Below are 22,264 nucleotides of genomic sequence, written 5' to 3'. Positions count from 1 at the left end.
GAACAACATTTGCGCAAACATAAAGATGATCAACTTGCTCTTCAGCAAAAAGAAATGACTTTGAATTTTAAGCTACTAAATCAGAAAGGTATTTAAAAATGATATTCCGTACTTATGCATATGAAATTCATTATTTCATAATGATTTGTTGAATGGCTATATGAATGGACCACTTTGCCACAGCTTTGGGTATAGTATGATCAAATCAATTCATTGGATCAATTAATCCTCTAAGTATGCCATGTGCCTTTCCTTTAGGAACCTGCCTGTTTCATGCTATTTAATGATATTTTATATTTTTATTAAATAAATATATTTGTACACATTTTTAAAAGCTGTACTTCTAACATGAACAGAGTATTTTCTTTCTTTTTTTTGTCTATTTTTGAGACAGGCAGGGGTCTCCCTGTAGCTCCAGCTGACCTGGAACTCACTTTGTAGACCAGGCTGGCCTTGAACTCACAGAGATCCGCCTGCCTCTACTTCCCTAGTTCCCTAGAGCTGGGATTAAACCTTGTGCCACCACGTCTGGCATCAACAGAGTATTTTCGCATTTCCATATTATTGATAGTATTAAGGAAAAAACAGTTGATTTTTATGCATTTTGCAGTTAATATTAGCTTTTTTTTTTTTTTTTTGGTCTTTTTAGACAGGGTCTCCCTGTAGCCCCAGCTGGCCTGGAACCCCCTATGTAGACCAGGCTGGCCTTGAACTCACAGAGATCCGCCTGCCTCTGCCTCCTGAGTGCTGGGATTAAAGGCGTGTGCCATCTCGCCCAGCAATATTAGCTTTTTAAACAAAGTGGCTCATTTATTTAGTACTATGGTTTAATTTTGTCATTAAATTTAGTTATTTATGTGTATATGTGTGTGGGTAAATGCCTCCCACAGTGTGCATGTGGAGGTCAGAGGACAACCCTTAGGATCAGTTCCCTCCTTCCACCATGTGGGTTTGAACTCAGGTCCCCAAGTTTGTCAGCAAGTGTTTTTACCCACTGAGCCATCTGACTGGACCCTTAGTACTGTGCTTTGTCATGTACCGATTCTGAGTGAATGTGGATAAAACATTATTAGGATATTATTAATTTCTTCTGTACTTTATATTTTACTATTAGTTTGCATATAACATCTGTTTGGGAATTTTTTCAATTTTATATTTTTGGCCATGGACAAACAAAGAAATCAAAGAACTGAAAGAAAATAGGGACAAACTTCTGAGTGAACTCACAAAAGAGTTAGAAATATTGAAGAATACTCAGGCTGAAATGAAGAAGGAAGTGAAACACTCAAGTCAATTAGAAATGACAGGAGAAAGCCTCACCAATAGGATGAATGAAATGGAAAACAGAGTATCAAGACTGGAAGATAAAGTTAATGAATTGGACTGCTCAAGCAAAGATTATGAAAAATTTAAGAAAACCCAGGAATGGAATATACAGGAAATGTATGACACTATGAAAAGACCAAATTTACACATCATAGGCATAGAGGAAGGAGGAGAATCTCAGGATAACGGTTTGGACCACATCTTCAACAGGATTGGATTCTATTCTTTGCATTGGGAATCACGTATGCCTTTGTCCCATTGCCCTTGTAGTTGAGATCGTCTGTAGTAGTACTGTAAGGATAAAAGCCTTGTGGATACAGTACTTATCCTTTGAGCTATTTTTAGATTTCTTATTTCATTAATTATTTTAATCTATAAGAATTATCTTTTATTTTATAAGTCCTTGTATGATTTTCCTAGACAAACACTAACGTTTCCTTTCTTTCTTTCCTAACAAAGATATTTGGGGCCATCCCATCCCCAGTAGGAAGTGTTTGGATCTTTTATTACCTTTCATATAGTATTTTTTGTGGTACAAGGGCTATCTAGGAGTGTCTGTTTCAAATTTTCTTTGTCACTTCTGCTTTTTTTATTTAGAAGCTCCTTTCTTCCCTCTTTCTTCTCCTCTTCTTTTTCCTACACCCATGGCTTACAATCAAAGAATGTAATGTTTACACAGTTTGTTAAGAATGGTATTGTATTTGTGTTGTGGTCCAAATGTTGGCCAGTTTTGGTAAATGTTTTGTGTATGAAGGGAAAAGGCCTTTAAGATTTCATTAAAGGGACTTCCTTGACTTTTTGTGTATTTCTTTTATGTGCTTCATTTTTTGTCCACTATATCCAATTTGAAAAAAACAAGTTTGTTCATATTTATGTTTCAGATAATTTTATATATAAAAATATTTTGTTCATCCTGTGCTTTTAGTGATCTCTGGCTTCCACTGCTTGCCTTCTGTGTTGTTTGCTGCAAAGACTTTTCAAGGTTTTCCCATCTTTATAAATTCAACATCATATCATTATAGTATTTCTGTGTGATTATTTTCTATTGTTTATGCTGTTCGGTGACTCTCCTGTCTGTTGTTAATCTCACCGTTCATGCCTTTTAATATCTTTTTATTTATTGCTTATCTGGTTCTCTTTATACCTTTGTATTTTCTACAAATAATTTATAGCTGTTTGTGGTTTATTTAATTTTGTTTGTTGTTTTTGTGTATTTGTTTTGTGTGTTGGATTTTTTAGATAGACCTTTTTTTTCCATAACCCAGGCTGGCTCTGAATTCACTATGTTCCTCCCTCAGCTTCTGAAGTGCTAGGATTACAAAGAGGTGCTTCTCCTACAGCCCCACTACTCAGCCCTGGCCCTATTTTTATTTTTCCTTTTTGTGGTAGTAGTAATTGAAGCCAACACCTTGCATATGCTAAGCAAGCATTCTACCATTGAGCCACATCACCAGCCTTGCTTATCAAACTGAAATATCTGACAAGACTTAGAATAATTGAATCCATTACATTAGTTTAAGAATTAATATACTTGCTTTTGTTTGCTTTATTATTTTCTTTTTAATTTAGATTCTTAAGATTTTACTGTGTGTGTCCATGTCCATGCCCGTGTGTGTGTGTGTGTGTGTATGTGTGTGTGTGTGTGTCTCCAAGTCTGTATGTGTATTCACTTGCGCATGGAGGTGCTTGTGGAGGCCAGCAGAAGGCATCAGATCTCCTAGAACTGGAGTTACAGGCAGTTGTGAGCCATCTGACATGGAAGCTGGGAACTGAACTTGAGTCTTCTGGAAAAGCAGTAAGTCCTGTTAACTGCTGAGCCACCTCTCCAACCTTTAATTTATTTTTAATTAGCATACAAAGTAACAGTTTTGCTTAAGACACTTCCATAATACTTTTTTTTGGTTCATCCCCCTACTCTCCCCAATTTTCCTTCCCCCTCTCTGCTTGCACCCTTACACAGTATTTTCCCTTCCATTTTCATATTACACATGTTTTATTACTTTCTCCACCCCTGTGAAGTCTCCCCCCTCCCACAGGCCCCCTTTTCTAGATCCCTGGCTTCTTCATCATATAGAAAAACAAAAAGCTCGGATCTGCATATGGGAGAGAGCATGTAGTATTTGGTTTTCTGAGTTTTGGTTACCTCTGTTAATATAAGAGTGTCTCATTCTGCCCATTTCTTGCAAATTTTGTAATTTCATTTTTCTTTATGGCTGAATAAAAATCTATTGTGTATCTGTGCCACATTTTCATTTTCCATTCATTGATGGACATCTGAAGTGTTTCCTTTCCTTGCTAATGTGACTAGCACAGCAGTAAACATGTATGTGTAAGTGTCTCTGTGATAGGAAGGATGCGGAGTCTTTTGGATATATGCCAAGGACTGGTATAACTGATCAGTCCTATCAGTCCTGGAAATTCTATTTTTAGTTCTTTATTTAGAAACCTCTACATTCTATAGTGGCTGTATAAGTTTATACTCACACCAGCTGGGAATATGGGTTTCTCTTTCCCCACATCCTCACCAGTACTTTGTTGTTATTTCTTTTCTCGATGATAACCATTCTGACTAGGTTAAGATGGATTGAGTGCTTTAATTTTCATTTCCTTCGTGGCTAAGGATGCTGAATACTTTTTAAAGAATGTACATTCATATTTCTTCATTTTAGAGATGTATGTTCAATTCATTGGTCCATTTGTTGATTGGATTTGGGGGGTTCTGGTGTTTAATTTTTGCAGTTCTTTATGTATCCTAGATATTAACTCTCTGTCTTAAATATAACTGGCAAAGATTTTCTCCCATTCTGCAGACTGTCTCTTCACTCTGCTGATGGTTTCCTTTGCTGGGCAGAAGCTTTTTAATGTAATTTATTCGTAGTTGTTGGTTCTTGGGGCTATTTCCTATGCTACTGGGATTCTATTCAGAAATTTCTTGTCTATAACTTCTTGTCTATATATTTTCTTCTCGCAGTTTCAATGTTTTAGGTTTTTGATCTACTTTGATTTTTGTGCTGCTTGGTTAGTGATATGAATCTAATTTCATTCATTCATTCATTTTTTTTTTTGTCTTTTTGAGACAGGGTCTCCCTGTAGCCCTAGCTGGCCTGGATTCACTATGGAGACCAGGCTGGCCTCAAACTCACAGGGATCCGCCTGCCTCTGCCTCCCCAGTGCTGGGATTAAAGGCGTGCGCCACCATGCCTGGTTTTAATTTCGTTCTTATACAAATGGAGGTCCAGTTTACCTAGCACCATTTGTTGAATGGGCTCTGTTTACTAGTGTATGTTCCTGACACCTTTGTCAGACATTAGGTGGGTGCAGTCTTTGGATTTATTTCTAGGTTCTTTATCACACTCCACTTTATCTGCTTCTGTGCTGGTGCCATATTATTTTAAATTCATTTATTCTGTTGTTCTTCTGATTTGTTTTACTTTTTTGTTGTTGGTTTGCTCAAAAATCTGGTAATTTGTTTATCTTTTAAAATTTGAGACTTCTATTGTTATTATTTAATTAATAGTTATATTTATCCTCAATAACTACTGTTAATATTTCATATTTCATGAGGCAAATGCCCAGTTATTCATCCCCAGTTGAGATATTTCCTCTCTTCCTTTTCCCCAACTAACTTCTCATGACAGTGAAGCCCCTTTACTTCCTTGCTCTTGATCACTCCACAGGCCAGACAAGGTACCAGGCACAGTTTTGCTTCTTCCCACCCTCTCAGAGCCATTAGAATATTAGGTTTCCTGTCATATCTTTTTCTGCTTTAAGAGTCCATAGTTGCTGAGCGTAGTGGCACATGCCTTTAATCCCAGCACTTGGGAGCCAGGAAGCAGGCAGATATCTGTGAGGTCGAGGCCAGTCTGCTCTACATAGTGGGTTCTAGACCAGTTGGAGCCACAGGGAGACCCTGTTTCAACCACCCCCTCCAAAAACAAAGAGTTCATAATTACCCTGCACATTCTTAGATGGCTCTATGGCTCTCCATTGCTTGTTCTAGACATCATGGACCTTCCAAGTTTTATTGCTCACTAGGGTTTCCCTAACTTGAATTCTTCTGCAGACTCCCTTGGTTTTACTTTCACCCTCAGTCTGTTAAAGGAGTGTCCTCAGATTGGCTGTGTTGATGATGTCCAGACTTCAGTTCCATGGGTGTTATTTTAAGACCTTTTTCCTCTTCATTGTTTGATGTAGTATCAGACCAAGGCAGTTCATGTTCCTTTGGAAGCTACTTGTTTCTTTAAAGACTTTAAGACTGTTTCATTTATCTCAAAACTCAAGAAATATATTAGCATCTTATCAATTACTCCCCAATAGAATTTTCAATGTGTAATTTGAGTCTGTTTATAAAATCAGGGAAAGTTTCCTTAAGAAAATAACACCAGTTATCATATGGTATATATACACACAGTGGAGTATTATTCAACCATAAAGAAAAAAATCATGACATTTGCAGGAAAGTAGAGAGAATTAGAGATTATCTTGTTTAATTAAATTATCCAGATTCAGAAGACAGATATATAACATTTTCTCTCTTATATAGAATCTAGGAGGAAAAGAAAAAGTAAAAAACAGCATATAAGTAGAAAGAGAAGAAGAAAGAGATCCAGAAAAGAGGAGAGGGGACAAAAGAGAGGGGAAGGGGTCAGATATGATCAAAGCATGTAATATACATGTGTTAACATGTCATTATATTATATAATTAATATGTACTATTAATAAAACAAATATATTTTTCCAGGGAATAGGTTTCTTAAAAATAAGAATAAGCAAATCAAGGAGAAGTTATCCCCAGAAGTTTCCCCTTTATAATTATTTTCTCCTCCCATCCTCAAGTTCTTTTTCTGGGACTTACCATTTCCAAGTCAGTTCTGAGCTGTTCTTCCACATGCTCAACATTCTGTCTGTTTATATGTTTCCACTTTTCTCATTGGATCTTCAAAGCTCCTAACTTTCATCTCAGTATTGACCACCCTTTCTTTAGTTTGTCTACTTAATATGTAAATAATTTGTACCTCGGTTCCAGGAAGTAAACATGTACTTTCTCAAGTTATTGTTATTCTTCTGTTTTCTGTTTCCCCCAGTCCTTCTGATGGCATTCCTCATTCTTTCTCTCTATAGCTGTTAGACCTCCATGTGCTTTTCTTTTCATTTGTTCATTGTGGCAGAGGTCTGGTTGTATGTGGTGTGTGTGTGTGTGTGTGTGTGTGTGTGTGTGTGTACTGAGTGAACTGGTCTCATGAACATAGACAGCATCTCAATCATCATGGATCAAAAATAGACCATATGAGAGACTTTCTTCTGCATTTGGGTGATGAAAGCTCTCCCCCTCCTTCCATGGTTCTTTAGGGGCAGAGAATCAAGCATAAAGCTCTTATCCATCCCAGAGCAGGAAAACTATCTTACTCATATTACTATTCTACTGCCTGAGTACCAAACCTACCATTGGCTTGACTTGAGAAGAGAGGATATATTTGACTTGAGTGGACACTGAAGAGGAAATGGAGTTGCTTTCCTAAATCCCCTGGATGTATAATGATGATGTAGTCACTGTTTTCATGAAGTATACTGCCTACATGGAAAGGCACCTGTTCATCAAAATAAATAAGAGTGAGGGTGAATTACTACAGAGAAGAAGGGAGGAAGGAAGAATGGAAAGAAAGGAGTAGAGGACAGGAGAGAGAGAAAAGAAAAATGCATATTCCAAAAATCAGAACTTTGATAGGCAGTATGAAGGAAAGAAAGGTGAAAAATGCAGGAAAGAGGAGTTGACCTAGTAGGGATATCAAAGAAGTAATGTCTAAGGAGGCGGTGACTGAGCTGAGAACCAATAAAAAGCAAGTGTCTGGGACCTTGCTCATATAAACCTACAACAATTGTGTCAGCATGCACAAGACCCATGTAAACTCAAGCAGACAGAACCCAGCACAGAACTGTGGAAATGGGCAGCAGAGCCCAATCTTAGCTGAAGAATTATTGGCAGCTGATTACTGCTGGGAGAGCTGATCATCTTGAAGGGAGGCTGGCAAGATAGGCTGATTAGACCCCAGTGGATGAACTTGTACTAAGGGATGCCTGGAGTCACCTACTTAACACTCTAGATCTTAAAACAAATGACAGAATGTATGAATTCCAGTTGGGGGTTGGGGGGAGCTATAGGAGGGTGCCAATGGGGAAGAGGCATAAGGATGATTAAGATTGATTAAGATGTTCTGTATGAAATGCACAAAAATTAGATAAGAAATTAACAACAGCAACTAAAAAGCAAGTGTGCCAAGAGTGTCGGGCCTAGCGCAGTATGTGTAAAGGCCTGGGTGGTGGTGTAAGCCTGGCCTATTTGACACCTTCCAGGAACCTAGAGGTCAAGGTGACTGGAACAGGAAGAGAAAAGTATAAAAAGATGCCAGGGATGGAGGTTACTACTAACTGACTGGAGGAGCATTGTGGGCCATCATAACATGGGTATTTATTTTCCTAAACACAGAGAGTCATTAGAGTAAAATGGTTGATTCACATTTTCAGAAGGCCATAAGGACTCAGTGCATAGAATGAATGAAAAGGAGTGTGGGATGCTGGGTGAGCAATGAAGAGGCTATTGTAGTAGTTCAACAGGCAGATGATAGTCAGGTGGTGATCAATAGTGAAGGAGGCCATTCCTTGGTGGCAGGAAAAGGGAAGGGCAGTATGGAAGGTGTCAAAATGTCTTCTAGGGATGTGGGTTGTACTGCTTCTGTCTGGAATGGGAACAGTGGAGAAAACCAAGTTGAAAGTCACCAAGTCAACTGTTCACTTTTTGTCTCTTCCTCTGAGATGCTCAAATGGAGAAATCAGTGGACATTGTGACTCAGGGTCAGATCTGGGTGAGAGATGCAGACGTGAGTGCCCTCTGGGATTAGGTAGAAATTAAGGCTGTTAGGCATGAATGAAAAACATGTCAGGAGAGTAACAGAAAAGAAAAATAAACTAGTGTCCATTGAAATTAAATGATTTTTCCTGAAAAGCTGATAGGAATATCCCTAAATGTCTTTCAAGTAATCATAACTTTTGATTCTGCAACTATAGAAATCTTTCCTCAAAAAGTAATAGCGACAAAGTTAAGTATGTGTTACGTTAGCAAAAGAAAAATTGAATGATTTCATTATATTGGAAGGTTACACAAATCATTATATATTTATATTAATGAATGCTATGTCATTATAATTTTATGTTTACAAAGATTTAATGGTGTTAAATTTCCATGATGTAACAATAAGTGGGAAAGAGAGACATAAAACTAGCAGAGCACTAGATAAGAAAAGAGTGGGAGAGAGTGGGGAGGAGCCTCAGCTGTGCCAAAGATGTGCAGAACTGAAGATTCAGACAGCCAGGTTATCTGTCAGAAGCAGGACATGGGTGGTTATCCCATTCTTGTGCTTTTATCTAGTTTCCAAATTTTAAACACTACCATGTATTACATACTATGTTATGTGTTATTATCAGGAAAAACGTAAAACCTTAATGCTGCCCTAGGTATGAAGAAACACAAGAGCCACTGAAACCCTTTCAACACTTTTTACATACTTTCAACCTTTTTACATACTTTGATGACCTTCTCTTCTCTGAATCTAGCAGTCTTTTAAATCTAGCAGACTTTTTTTTAAGGATTATTGTCATGTTTTTCAAAATTTTAGAAGCTATTTATTCAACCAGATTTGTAAAATAGTGTTAGAAACTCGGCCTTATTACTGGGCGATGGCAATGGCTCCCTGCACAGCACAGAGCCCATCAGGTTACATTTTCCTTGGTTCTCTGTTTTTGTGGTGCTAGGAATTGCACATAGGACTTTACTCATGCTAGGCCGGCCCTCTACCACTGAGCACTGTCTGTTGCCTCCTCCCTTTGGCTTTTAATTGCTCTTTTAGAGAACTCCGAGATCATTACTGCCAGATTATGAAAAGGAATTATATGAGAAGCGCATATGGAAATTTGCTAATTATTGTAAAATACACTGAATTGTTTTTGTTTTCCTCTAGCAGTTTCAGAGAACCACCCTATTTGAATTATGATCAGTGTCTGCAATGATCTAAGATCATTTGAATTTGGTTCATAACTAAATGCATGGGTCTTCTTTTCTTTTTTTGACTCTAGGAATGTATACAAAGACTATCGCTTCCTGGAGCTGGCGTGTGATTCCCAGGAGGATGTGGACAGCTGGAAAGCATCTCTATTAAGAGCTGGGGTCTATCCTGATAAATCTTTAGTAAGTTGGATACATTTCTTATTTTAAAATCATTGCTAACTAGGTTGAAGAAAACAACAGTTGTATAAGTTAGAGGAATAAGATTCTTTCTGGATTAATTTATTTGGCCCATTTTAACTGATACTTGGTTTGTATTCTTTCTTTTTATATTGATATTTATGATGCTTTTTCTCCATCAGATTTTTATTTTAAAAAGCCAATCAATGTATTTGTTAAAGAAAATGCCCTATTCTACCATAAAACATAATCTATGCACTCTCAGTAAAAGTGTAATTGCATTTTAAAATTTGTTTTCCTCTATACATTATCCCATAGCTGTTATGGCACTAAAACAAATAGTATGCCATCAATCATCATATTAATATTTTATATTTGTATTTTTAAGTGTACTTATTTTTTAAAAGCATCTTTCACTGAGTCTGTTTTACTTGTATATCTAGTTATAACTGTATTCAAACTCTGGCTAGTGTCACTGAGTATAAAGAGCAAAAAAAATGCATGTTCTTTCCATTTATCTTTATTAATATACTTCAGGTGTCTGGGAGACACTTCTCTCCTTCAAGTTAATAAACAGACCTTGTCTTTGTGCTCTTTACAAAATGTAATGTTAAACAGACTCCTCTGAAATTAAGCTTCAGAAGTCCCGCCCATTATTTGTGCTCTTACCAATCAGCTAACTGTAGGCCAGTGGACCTCTCTCTGTCTCTCCCCCTCCTTTCCCTCCTTTCCCTACTCCTTCTTCTTCTCTCTCTCCCCCTCCCTCTCCCTCCCTCCCTCTCTTCCTCCCCCCTCCCTCCCACTTGCTGCGCCCCAAATTTTGAGACAAACCATGTTTGTTCCAGAATTAGCCTGCTAAGATTGATCCTGGGGGATTTAATCCAGCACCACCCTTGTAGTGCTTACCTGGATGTCAGTCTACTTCTAGAACTGATCATATATAGTGAGGTTCTTTCTAAGCTCAGGGTAGGGTACAAGTCTTTTCAAGACAAAGTCTGACATATGCGTGCAGTGTGGGACAATTGGAGCATTTAGGGTATGTGGAGCCTCATATCCCTGGGACGACACTGGAACTTGAGGGAGTTCCAGGGGCAAAGGACTAAAGATTTATACCAAAATGTGCTTCCCCATGTTCTTATTTTAGTCCAGTCTAGACCTCTGAGCCCAACTCCATCCTATACCTGGTTAGTGCCTAAAACAATGAACTTTCCAAACATGCTCTGTGCCCTCTGAGGGAAGTTACATCTGACACTTTCTTGGTGATACCAAAGTACATGGGTGTGTATATATGATTTTCATATTGTCTACTTTTTCTCATGCTGCATCCATGCATATTCTCATAGATCTCTCCTACCCTAGAGATATTTCTCCATAGCAGCAATTCAAAACAGAGTAACACTTTCCCACTTGTTTTTGACTAAAAAATTACTATTATTTCATACCCACTGATGGTAGTAAGTTTACTTACACAAGTACTTTATATTATAATGCATAGACTTAATTATTTTATTTATTTTATCCACACCTTTCAAGAACATCTTGGGCATCAGCAAAACAGATGAGCAATGAAATCATTGAGCACATGACCATCTAGCTTTAAGATGATGATAAGTTCTGTCTGAAAATTAAGGAAGTTAAGCTGTACCTGGTGGTGCCTGCTGCAATTTCAGATATTTGGGAGGCCAAGGCAGGAAGATTACAAATTCATGTTCTTCCCTTGCCTACTGGGTAAGTCCAAGGACAAGCTGGGCAACTTAATGAGACGTTTTCTCAAAAACTTTCAAAAATAAATGAAGGCTTGGGGATAATGAAGTTGAAAGGTAATACAAAGCAGGGGAGACTTTATTTTAGAAAATGTAACCAGGGGAGCTGGAGAGATGGCTCAGCGGTTAAGAGCACTGGCTGCTCTTGCAGAGGACCTGGGCTTGGTTCCCAATACCTACATGGTGGCTAACAACTATCTGTAACCCCAGTTCTGAGTGATCCGATGCCCTCTTCTGACCTCCACAGGCACTGCACAACACAGGTGCACTTACATACATGCAGACAATACATTCATACTCATAAAATAAAAATAATACATATATAAATTGCAACCAGGGAAGCCCCCTTTAAGAGTGAGGCTTTGTGTAGGATCCCGGGGAAAGGAAGGAGTAAATGGTGTGGAAGAGACAGAGAAAATGCAAAGCCAAATACCATGTCTTAGAGGAGCAGTAGGATGATGCATGCTCCTGCAGCACAGTGAGGAGGACTTCCAAGATGTGCTCAGGGCCAGACCACATAAGCCTTGAAAGAAATGGTGAACATCTTATATTTTACTCTGAGTTGAAAAGCCATGAGAGGGCATCCAGCCAGTCATTGAAATGATATACTTCTGTTCATAAAAGCCCCCTCATGATGAATGGATATGGAAAGGAGCAAAGCATATTGGTTCAAGCATGGAATTTAATGTCAAACTACCTTTCTGCAAGTTCCAGATATTCATAAACTATGAGATTTGCAGATGACCTAACCTATGTAGCTTCCCAAAGTTATTTCCAAAGTGAAGATGATGATAGCCTCCATCCCCCCCCACACACAGAGTGGTCAATAAAACCCAGTGAGATAACACACAGAAAGCACTGAAGAGGGACTGCATAAGTAAGCAATCTGTTGTCATACATAAAATGATTATTATGATTGTTACAATTTTCATTATAAACTCCTTTCTTTAGCAGCTAATGCTGATTAAAATATTATATAAAGGTCTGGGGAAATGACCCAGTCAGAAAAGTATTTGCTGCATAAGCATGAGGAACTGAGTTTGGATCTCCAGCATCCACATAAAAGCTATGCATGATGGGCTGAAGAGATGACTCATGGGTTAAGAGCACTCACTGGCTGTTCTTGCAGAGGACTCAAGTTTGGTTCACAATACCCACATGGCAGCTGACAAGCATCCCTAACTCCAGTTCCAAGGAATCCAATGCCTTCCTTTACATTGCATACACATGATGCATTTAAATCGATGCAGACAAAACATACACACAAAATAAAAATAATTTTTTTTACAAACCAGTCATGATGGCTTGTACCAGTACTAGAGAGATGGAGACAGGGGGACTCCAGGGGTGCTCTGGCCAGAGAATCTAGCCAAATTGGTGAGCTCCATGCTCAGTGAGAGAGTCTGCCTCAGAGATTACAATGGAAGTCAGTTGAAGAAGACACTTGATTTCAACCTCTGGCCTACACACACACACACACACACACACACACACACACACACAGGCATGCACGCACGCATGCACATACACACGCACATGCACCTAACACACAGGAATACAAATACAAATGTGTATATACACACAAATACTGTATATCATATAACCCAATGAGATTGTAAATATTTTGCTGTTTTCTATTTTCCAAATATACTTGGTATAAGATATCAATTTGTGAAGCTGGGTATAGTGGCACATAGTTTTAATCCCAGCACCTGGGAGACAGAGGCAGAGGCAGGTGAGATTGAGGTCAGTTTGTTCTACAAAAGGAGTTCAGGCCAGCTGGCATTACAGGGAGACCCTGTCTTAAAACAACAACAACAAAAGATATCAATGTATAGGTACTTGGTGTCTGTGTGTGTTTTCCTTACATGTAGTATAGAATAGAGCTTATGATAAAAGATATTAGTGTATATGTACTTGGTGTCTGTATCTGTTTTCTTTACATGTAGTATAGTATAGAGCTTATGAAAATGGTTTAAGTCAGGATTTTATAAGTAAACTTATTTTAAGTGAAACAAATAGATACTCAAAGAAATTATGTAGTATGTTTTTCTAAGGGAAAACCTGTCATGGGAAAGCAAAATTATTTATCCCTGCCCCCCACCATGAATTGCTTCTATAAATCTAGAATTCATGGACCCATAGCTATACACCAAGTACACAGTCTAAGAAATACCTTCTATTTTTATCATAATACTCAATTTTAAACAAATTTAGGGTTGTCCTATACAATCTGTTTTGATTCTTTTCATAAAATTTTCATTTGCTTACAAACACACATTTGGTACAATCTGCTTAGAAGATCAAGAAAAAGTTATATATATTTTTAACAGCATATCAGAAACAAAATAGGAAATGAAACTTGGCACGGTGCCCTGGACGTTGCTTTTCTGATTTCATTGTGAACAGTGTCGCATTTTTTTATACACCCTGTGGTCTTCCAGATCAACTTGGCTTAAAGGATTGTTTGATATTCAGATGTCTAACGATAACTATGGTGATAAATCAAGTAGCGATTCCACTTTGTAAATATTCTCACATTTAGGAGACAGGATAGTTTTAAGTAGTTCTTACTAATTTGAAACCACTTAATGAAATCAGATAGAAAATCAGTAAATTTTTAGGACTTCCTTCCAGTATATTTTGCTTTTGTGTCAGTAAATTATTGAATCACTAACAAATCTGTCAGTCACTACCCTAAGAGTGAAATACTAGTATGTGTCATAGATAGGCATGAATTAAAACTGATTTAAACATATAAAGTTCTGATTTCTACACAGAAATGTCTGCTTTGACTTGGGGGGAATAGTCTTTATTTTATTTGATGTGTGTGTATGTGTGTGTGTTTGTGTCTGTCTGTCTGTCTGTGGTAGGATATGTGTGGATGGATGCATACATGCATGGGTGTCTGTGCATACATGGCATGGATGTGAAGATCAGAGGGCAGCCTCTGGAGCTGGACCACAAATACCTTTTGTTTAAGACAGGGTCTCTCGTTGGCCTGAAACTTCACCAAATAGGCCACGCTAGATGTCTCTGAGCTTGATTACAGATACATGTGCTGCCATGCCTGATTGTGGATGTGGGCTCTGGGAATCCAAACACAGGCCCTCATGCTTGCAAGGTCAGCACTTTACTGAGTGAGCCATCTCCCCAGCCTGGAAAGAAGCTTCTGCATCCATCATTTTTAAGAACTGTGTAAGCAGATGCCATTTAGCTAAATACCTATCACTCACTTTAAATGAAAGGATGTTTTCTGCCAATTGTTTTACCTGCTAAGGTTTCATGTGCACATTTTAAATGATATTACCACCAAATTTTTCCCATTGCCTTCATGTGATAGAATATTTCCTGTCACTCACATCAAGACATTCTGCACCCTGCTGCTCTCCTAAATCATTTCTATTGAGGTTATCATTTTTTAAAAAGTATCTCTCTCTTTCTGCTTTCCTCCCTTCTTTCCTTCCCTGGAGCTTTCTAATTCCTCTAGACAGACTAGTCCAGCAACAACCAGGGATCCTCTTGTCCTTGGCACTAGAATTACAAGCCTGTACCACCTTGCCCCACTTTTACACAGGTGTTAGGGATCTGAACTCAGGTCTGTGTGCTTACATGGCAAGCACTTTACCAAATGAAGCATCTCCCATACCCCTATTTCTTTTATTTCTATTTCTTTTGGCCATTAAATTAAAATTATAACCATTATAAAATTTTATATTGGTAAGTACAGAAATTTACATAGTTTCAAAATAAATTTGTTTTTAATGGAATGACTAGTTAACTGTTCAAACTAAGATACAAGTTGTGTGTGTGTGTATAGGTGTGTTTGTATCTGTGTATATCTGTGTATGTGTATTAGTAGTTAGAAACTATTAAAGAACTTTCAGAAGTTTATTTTACCAACACATGTGCATGAACTTTTCCCCATAAATTTGATTACATGTAAATATGAATTTGATTAAATATCTAAGGAACATGATATAATAAACATGCCTTTTGGCATAATTTTGTTGGCTTTCAATGAGACAAGTATGACATGAAGGAATCATAAATTCAAGTTATTTGAAACATAAAGTATGAGGTGGAATGAGGTAGACTTTAAGTCAAATTCATTTCACATTTAAATCCTGGCCCTGCTATTTATTTGCAATGTGCTTAGGAACCATGACTAATTCTCCAGTTATTTATACTGCTCTAAGCTCAAGCTAACACCTTCCTCAGAGTGACTTTAAGGTTCTGGCACATCAGCACCAGGTCAGTGCCTTCAATAGAGTGATTGTGTTCAGGGCCATGTTGCCTTTATTATCATCATCATTATTATTATCATGAACCCTGAATGTGTACACAAAGCAGTAATTCCTATCAGTGGGATTTGGGTATGTAAGAAAGAACTTGCTTATCTATTGTCTAGGAAGCCTAGTTGTTTAGAGGGAGTCAGTCCTGTTAAGAGGACAGGCCAACCTTTGAATTCAACCTTTTGAAGGTTGAATCAAGAAGGCTGGAAACAGCCCAGGGGCTATCAGGATAACTAAGAAGTTCCATCCCTGCCCTTAGAGACTGGTTGGTCCCCCTTCATGGAAAGGAGGCAAAGTGAGATCCAGGCATGCCCTGGAAATGATTTGTGTAAATTCAGTTAGTCAAATAGCTCAAATATCTCAGGGGATCTCTCTCTCTCTCTCTCTCTCTCTCTCTCTCTCTCTCTCTCTCTCTCTCTCTCGATTTCTGTTACATGTCTTCTTCCTCTGTTGTATACTATTTTTTCCGAGATTTAAAGTAGTAATAGAGAGTGAAAGTACTTTGACATTCTCTTTCTTGTGAACTGGGACTCCCCCAGCCATAACTGATGCTTTTAAACAGTTTTGTGGGACAAAACCATCTTAAAATTGAAATCCTTCAGAACTTTTTTTAGGAGACTCTGATAGTGAATTTTCCTCTGTGTCAAATAGTAGTTAAAAGAAAGGGTCTCTGTGTCTTTCCAGGGGGAAGAGAGGAAAAGCAGTGGGCTTCCACAACTATTTACTAATGTGATAAGCATGCATCTATCTTCTAAGATTATAGGGGTGGCAATATCTAACACCCCCACTGTACATAGCTCTTTAATTCCCAGCTGTGCTTTACACGGAACATCAAGGAACTGTATGTCCTGTTGCAAAAAGTCTTAACTATTTTTCTGTGGAAATACCTACAAGGATTTTAACATAAGTTGTTGTCACCCAGAGTAGTAGAGAGACTTTTAAAACATTTATAATTCACCATTCTTGACCATAATGCCTCTCACACAATAGATAATTGGGAAATGATTGTATGAAACAAGAAAGAGCCAAGCTACACCACGTCCTCTGTCCTCTGCCTCTGTGTTCCTTGCATTTAAGGATCAAGGCATCCTACCTCGTGACATCACTACAAACTGAACCATCTGCCATGGCACAGGGAAGCCAGTCAATCATCCCTAATGTGCAAAAATACTTGGTTGAGCTCCTGAAACTTATTTGCTAGATCAAAAGCTGAAGGATTGTGGAATGCAATAAACTCCGTGTGTCTGAAGTATTTTCAGCAATACTCACTTCTTAGGAGAACCAGGGTCCCATTATTCTCTAAAATAGTCTTTTATGCATAGTAAAATTTTCAGTGGGGGTTTTTATTGCCTTATTGAACCGTTGGCCTAGTCTTTAGGAAGGACTTGTTTGGGGTTTTGATTTTGTTTATTTTTTTCTCTTCATTCATTCTGGTATCATTGTTTATGTGAGTGATAAGCTGGTGTGGACAGCTGTACAGTGGCAGCCCATAATGCCAAGAAATGTTTCTAACACAATTTTATCAGTGTCTTTATGTTTTCCTTATTAAATATGATGGCTGTGATGGCCCTTGGAAGAGACATTTCCCTAAAGTCACCAGCTGGCACTGCTTTCAAGAAAGCACTCTCCTGGGATCACTGCCTTCCCTCTCACTGCTCTCCCAGAACATTTCTTTGTATGTTCCACTCCCTCCGCCCCGCAACTCCACTTCACATCCTCAACCTAGATCTAAATGTCAGCTCTTTAGGCTGGTGCTCACTATCCCCAGTGTCTTGCTCCATGCACACACTTCTTTCACAGCTCTCTACAACCTCACATCTCAGTGAGACATTTCTCCTGGACCTCTGTAAGGAGAGCTCAGTTCTGTTCCCGGCTCACATCCCATCACATCTTCCCCACAGGATCTGACCTCGCAAGGACTCAGGCTACCCTGGGAGTAATGAATCACCATTTTATTTTTTTAGGCCATATGTGAGTTAAATTGTTTGATATAAATCACTCACTCAGCTCCAGTTTGCAGCAGGAGAGCCACTGACAGCCACTCACCACTGGCTGCTCTCAGTCTCCATCCAGAATGTCGCTTTTAGAAATGATTACATTTTTGCAACTAACGTTTCCAGACTGGTTTTCTTGAATGTGGACTGCTGCTTATTTTGGCTGCAGCCCCACTATACAGTCTTGACTTCCCATGCCAACCCAAGACAAAACTCGTAATTTACAAAAGAATTGTACAGATGGAGGTTATAACTTGGTCTGCCTCCTCCATTGCCCCAAACCACCACACCTTTCCACTACTCTTGCTTCCCTAGTAATTTTTTTTTTTTCAATTCCACCTTCTTCGAAACCAAGGATGCAGTGTTTGTTTAAATAAACGTACTAGCTGATGAAATTTTCCACTGCTTGGCATATTGGGGGAGGGGCTGTCAGGAGAGGGCCAGCCAGCACTAACTACCTGCCTGTCATGCTATCCGATCACTTATTACCAATTCAAACCAATTCTTTCTGGCTCTGCTCCCATACCTCAAATATTCTGAGTAGAAAGAAGGGGGGAGTTGAAATCTCTGTCTTGAGTTTTTTCCGCTGCTGTAATTGTATGATTTCACTTACTCTGTGTGGACTCTTCAACTTGTCCATGAGCTCTGGATGCTGAATGAATGCGATAGGATGCAGTGAATGCTTAAGTTGTTCATTTGGATTATGCTCTAGCAAGAAAAATCTCATAATTTTAAAAATAAATTTATGTTTAACATATTTCTTTTTCTTTTCCTTGCGGCTCCATGCACAGGGGAGCAACAAAGTAAGTTCTGTGTCCTCCTGCAGCCCTTCTTTTCCCCAGCCCCTACTCTGTTCCTGCATGTGTCTTGACAAGAGTGATTCTGTGCACGTTGGAATGACCATTTTCTATTATCATATATGGATCATATGGGGCGTGCAAATGCTGGGGGCAATGTGTGTGGATGAGCACAATTGCTGTTCTGTTTTGACCTTTTGGAAGGGAAATATGATATGTTCTTCAAGGCTATTTATTGGGCATTTCAGAGAGATTGCTGAAAAGAGAGAGACTAACACTGAGAGCGAGGATTAGGAAGGTTTAATAATGAGGAGGATTTGTCACAGAAAGGTATATCAACCTGATAAAATTCAGTGAAGCTGAAGTTTTTGACCTAAAATCAAAGCTCTCATGTTAATGTGCAATTATAAAAATCCCAGACTGGGGTCTTAAACAGCAGTATGGCTGGCTTTGTTGGCGAAACTGAGCAAGATCCTCAGTGCACTGGCTTTGAAGGTGCCTTAAAGTGGATGGAGGAGGGTGGGGTCAACATTTAACTTGGCTTCTGCGTCCTTGATGAATTCCAGCTGCATGGAAGCAGGAGGGTGTGGGGAACAGTGCGGGGACCAATGTGTATATGATAGATTTATGAAAACAGGCAACTCCTATGAATGGTGGGAAGTATTTCAATGTCATTACCACCATGGATAAATGAGCCGTTCATAGGGTTACTAGTTTGGTTAAATCTAAATGCTAATTTTCTAAAAGATTAGTGCTGCTTCTCACTTATTCCACACACATAAGAGCCATACAGTTGGAGAGATGGTCTTCAGTTTGGCAGGAGGATTTGTTTTCATATTTTTTTTTACTTCATGTATTTAGTCCTTTATCTTACCAGGTGGCCCACTTAAAATGGGCCTCAGTGAATACAGTAAGTGAATACAATAAGAATTGAAAGAATCTGTTATATAAGGGTTGGCCTGCATATTTAAAACAGCTGGACTTCATCAAAATTGCGATTCATAAGCCATACATATAGAATGTAAAACAAATGTGGGAAATCTTTTGCAGTTTAATTTGATGCTATGTGCTATTGTGGAATAAATGGACATCTATGGTTGGTATCGAACAATGTGTTACTTCATAAATTTGTGCATTGATATAACTACTCATGACCCAAGTAATAATATTTAATAAAGTTAAAGTTGTCAGAATTGCACAAGATCAGCATTTTAAAGAATTCAGATCACTTATCTAAACAAAAAAAAAAAGCAGATAACTTAGAAAACTAATTAAAGATTTCTTCTACAAAATGAAAGATAATCTAGCTAATTCTACCACTCTTAAAGAAGAACATTTGGATGAAATGTGAAACACATATTTTAAGTCTTATACTATTTCAGCCCTTGAACAATAAGTATCTAATCCTGGTCATTTGCATTATAGTGAATCTCTCTGTGTCTGGAATTCCCTGTGCTGTATCTGTTATTTGAAAACAGAACAATCAGCAAAAATTTAAAAACAGCAGCAACAACAACAAATACTTGAAAGTCAGTCAGTAGTGCCCTGAGTTAATTTTGAGTGCTCTAATAGGAAGCCTGCGGATGGTGAATTTCAGGGAGCCAACATTTGGGAGAGATGCTAACTCTGTCCACTAGAGAAGCATCCATGATTTGTCTTTCTCTAGCAAGTCACTAATGACTTAAGAACATTTATAAAATTCCCATAGAAGGCACCCCATGGCAAGAATCATCCATTTGTGGTGTTTAGCTTGATCAAGTTCTTCTGGACAATAAAACGTTCCTTTCAATACAGTTTACTGATTTTCAACTCATTAAATGCAATGAGTAATAAAACTAAAAAAAAATTGGGCCTGGGGAGATAGCTCAGTCAGTAAAGTGCTTGCTCTGCAAGCACAAGGACTTGAGTTTAATCCCCAGCAACCACATTAAAAAACTGGATGGGATCACATGTGTTTGTAATTCCCTCACTGGGGAGGCAGAGACAGGTATATCCCTGGGGTTTGTTGAACCACCAGCCTAGCCTACTTGGTAAAAGGACTTCTCTCAAAAAGTATAATGGAGGGCACCAGAGGAACTACACCTGAAGTTGTCCTCTGACATCCACATGTGCACGCACACATATATGCACACACACACACACACACACACACACACACACACACACACACATACCCTCAAATATTCTGAACTCTTGTTCATTAATGCTACTCCTAGGATGGTGCAGACACCCCTTCGGGTCTCAGGCTTCCCACAGTCACCATCTGCACCATGAAGAACTAGTATGTATAGTTCTGTGGGGAGTCTTTATTTCATGGTTAGAAGCAGCATTGGTTGAAAGAGCTCAAAAATACAAGTGCTTACTGTTTTGATTTTTCACTGAAGAACTAAAACTTTGGAGATGCTGATATTTGTTGCCCCGTGCCTTTTTTTTTATTGTTTGTTATGCATAAGTGATAGTTCGTGAAAAGTATACTGCTAATGCTTTTAAAATATAACCATATTCCTGACCGTAGTCTCTGGCCTGAAAATTCTCCTCAAATCACAAACAGCACATCTGCATGCTATTTTCCTGTAGCTTAGGGTTTCAGTAAAGTGGAAAACACTGCAGTGCAAGCTGTGTTGTCTCCAGAGTATAGCTCTGGATTCTTCAGAAGGAGGAGACGAGATTCTTTTTTCCTTCTCATGCTGGAATGATTGTTCTGAGTTGTCCCTAAGGCAACAAACCTGACTTTTTGCCTGCCATATACATGAGCCAGCTGTAAAGTGTGGCTCATTTCAGACTCACAAGGGCTAATTGCTTATTGAGTGTAATGCATTTTGTTATCTAGAATGTTAACCAGATCTTAAAGAAAGTGAAGTCTGTTCCATTAACATTTCTTTGGGTGAAGGAAATGGGCTCTTCTTCCTGCATACATTAAGTGTAGCATGCACAGGTACATACCCACATATAATCTGGGTACATTCCTGTATACATTAAGTGTAGCACATACGCAAGTACATGTCCACATATAATCTGAGTATATTCCTGCATACATTAAGTGTAGTGCACACACAGGCACCTGCCCACATATAGTCTGGGTACATTCCTGCATACATTAAGTGTAGCACATATACAGGTGCATGCTCCATATATAATCTGAGTATTTAGAACAACCCAGCTATTACTTTTTCAGTGACATAAGGTTAATTTGTTTCATCCATCTTTAGATTATGCTTTAAAGTTTGGAATCTAATCCTCTAAACTCAAAAAAAAAATCCTAAAATAGAAACATGTTTAAACTTACATTGTGAAGATGATAGAACAAAACACAGATTTACATTTTTTCTTGAATAATCATAGGTATTGTTATTTCTCTTGAAAATGCTAATTTTCCTCTTGTTAGGAAATCATGGTCAGGGAAAATTTTCTTTCGTGACTATTACTTATTTTTCCTTTCAAAATGTTTATCTGTTGGCATAGTGATATTCTAAATCTCTTAGGGTAGAGTCTATCTTCCCCTTAGATGAGTTTCCCCGACCACGGAAGTCAGTGCCTTCATTAGGAAGGCCAGAGTCCAGGACATCCTGAGTCAGTTTGGGGAATGTGAATAAACAGCAAATGGGATGTGAAAGAGTTTCAGAGGGTTCTTTGGGGTTTTGTTCAACATCTTTGTTGAGTACAAATGTAAATCAGAACTATCATCTGCTAAGCTGAGGCTTTGGGGTGAAAATCAATCTCCATGCTTAGTCCTAGAAAGAAACATTTAATTTAGTGAAGTTAGAAATGTATTTCTTTATCAAAGAGCTTGATTAAATGTCTGTTAAATTTGGCAAAATCAAGGTAGAAAAAAACCTTAAAATACAAGGAACAA

The 22,264-nt window shown here is 38.3% G+C and overlaps 1 protein-coding gene across 9 annotated transcripts in view; it reads left to right on the top strand.

Annotated features, from left to right (window-relative positions):
* Dnm3 (dynamin 3) overlaps positions 1-22,264 on the top strand; it is a 605,597-nt gene that overhangs the window by 484,739 nt on the left and 98,594 nt on the right. For 5 of the 9 annotated variants that reach the window (XM_008848499.3, XM_008848497.3, XM_017802043.2 and 2 more), the window contains 2 exons: positions 9,454-9,565; positions 18,406-18,417. In XM_008848499.3, coding sequence (XP_008846721.1) covers positions 9,454-9,565; positions 18,406-18,417 — 124 coding nt within the window. The remainder of the gene's footprint in view (positions 1-9,453; positions 9,566-18,405; positions 18,418-22,264) is intronic. The other 4 variants (XM_029553749.1, XM_008848501.2, XM_008848496.2 and 1 more) reach the window with 1 other exon arrangement.

Source organism: Nannospalax galili, unplaced genomic scaffold (assembly GCF_000622305.1).
Source record: "Nannospalax galili isolate Female #2095 unplaced genomic scaffold, S.galili_v1.0 scaffold624, whole genome shotgun sequence".
NCBI lineage: Eukaryota > Metazoa > Chordata > Mammalia > Rodentia > Spalacidae > Nannospalax > Nannospalax galili.
Note: the sequence above shows the minus strand (reverse complement) of the source record. Positions and strands in the feature narration are given on the sequence as shown.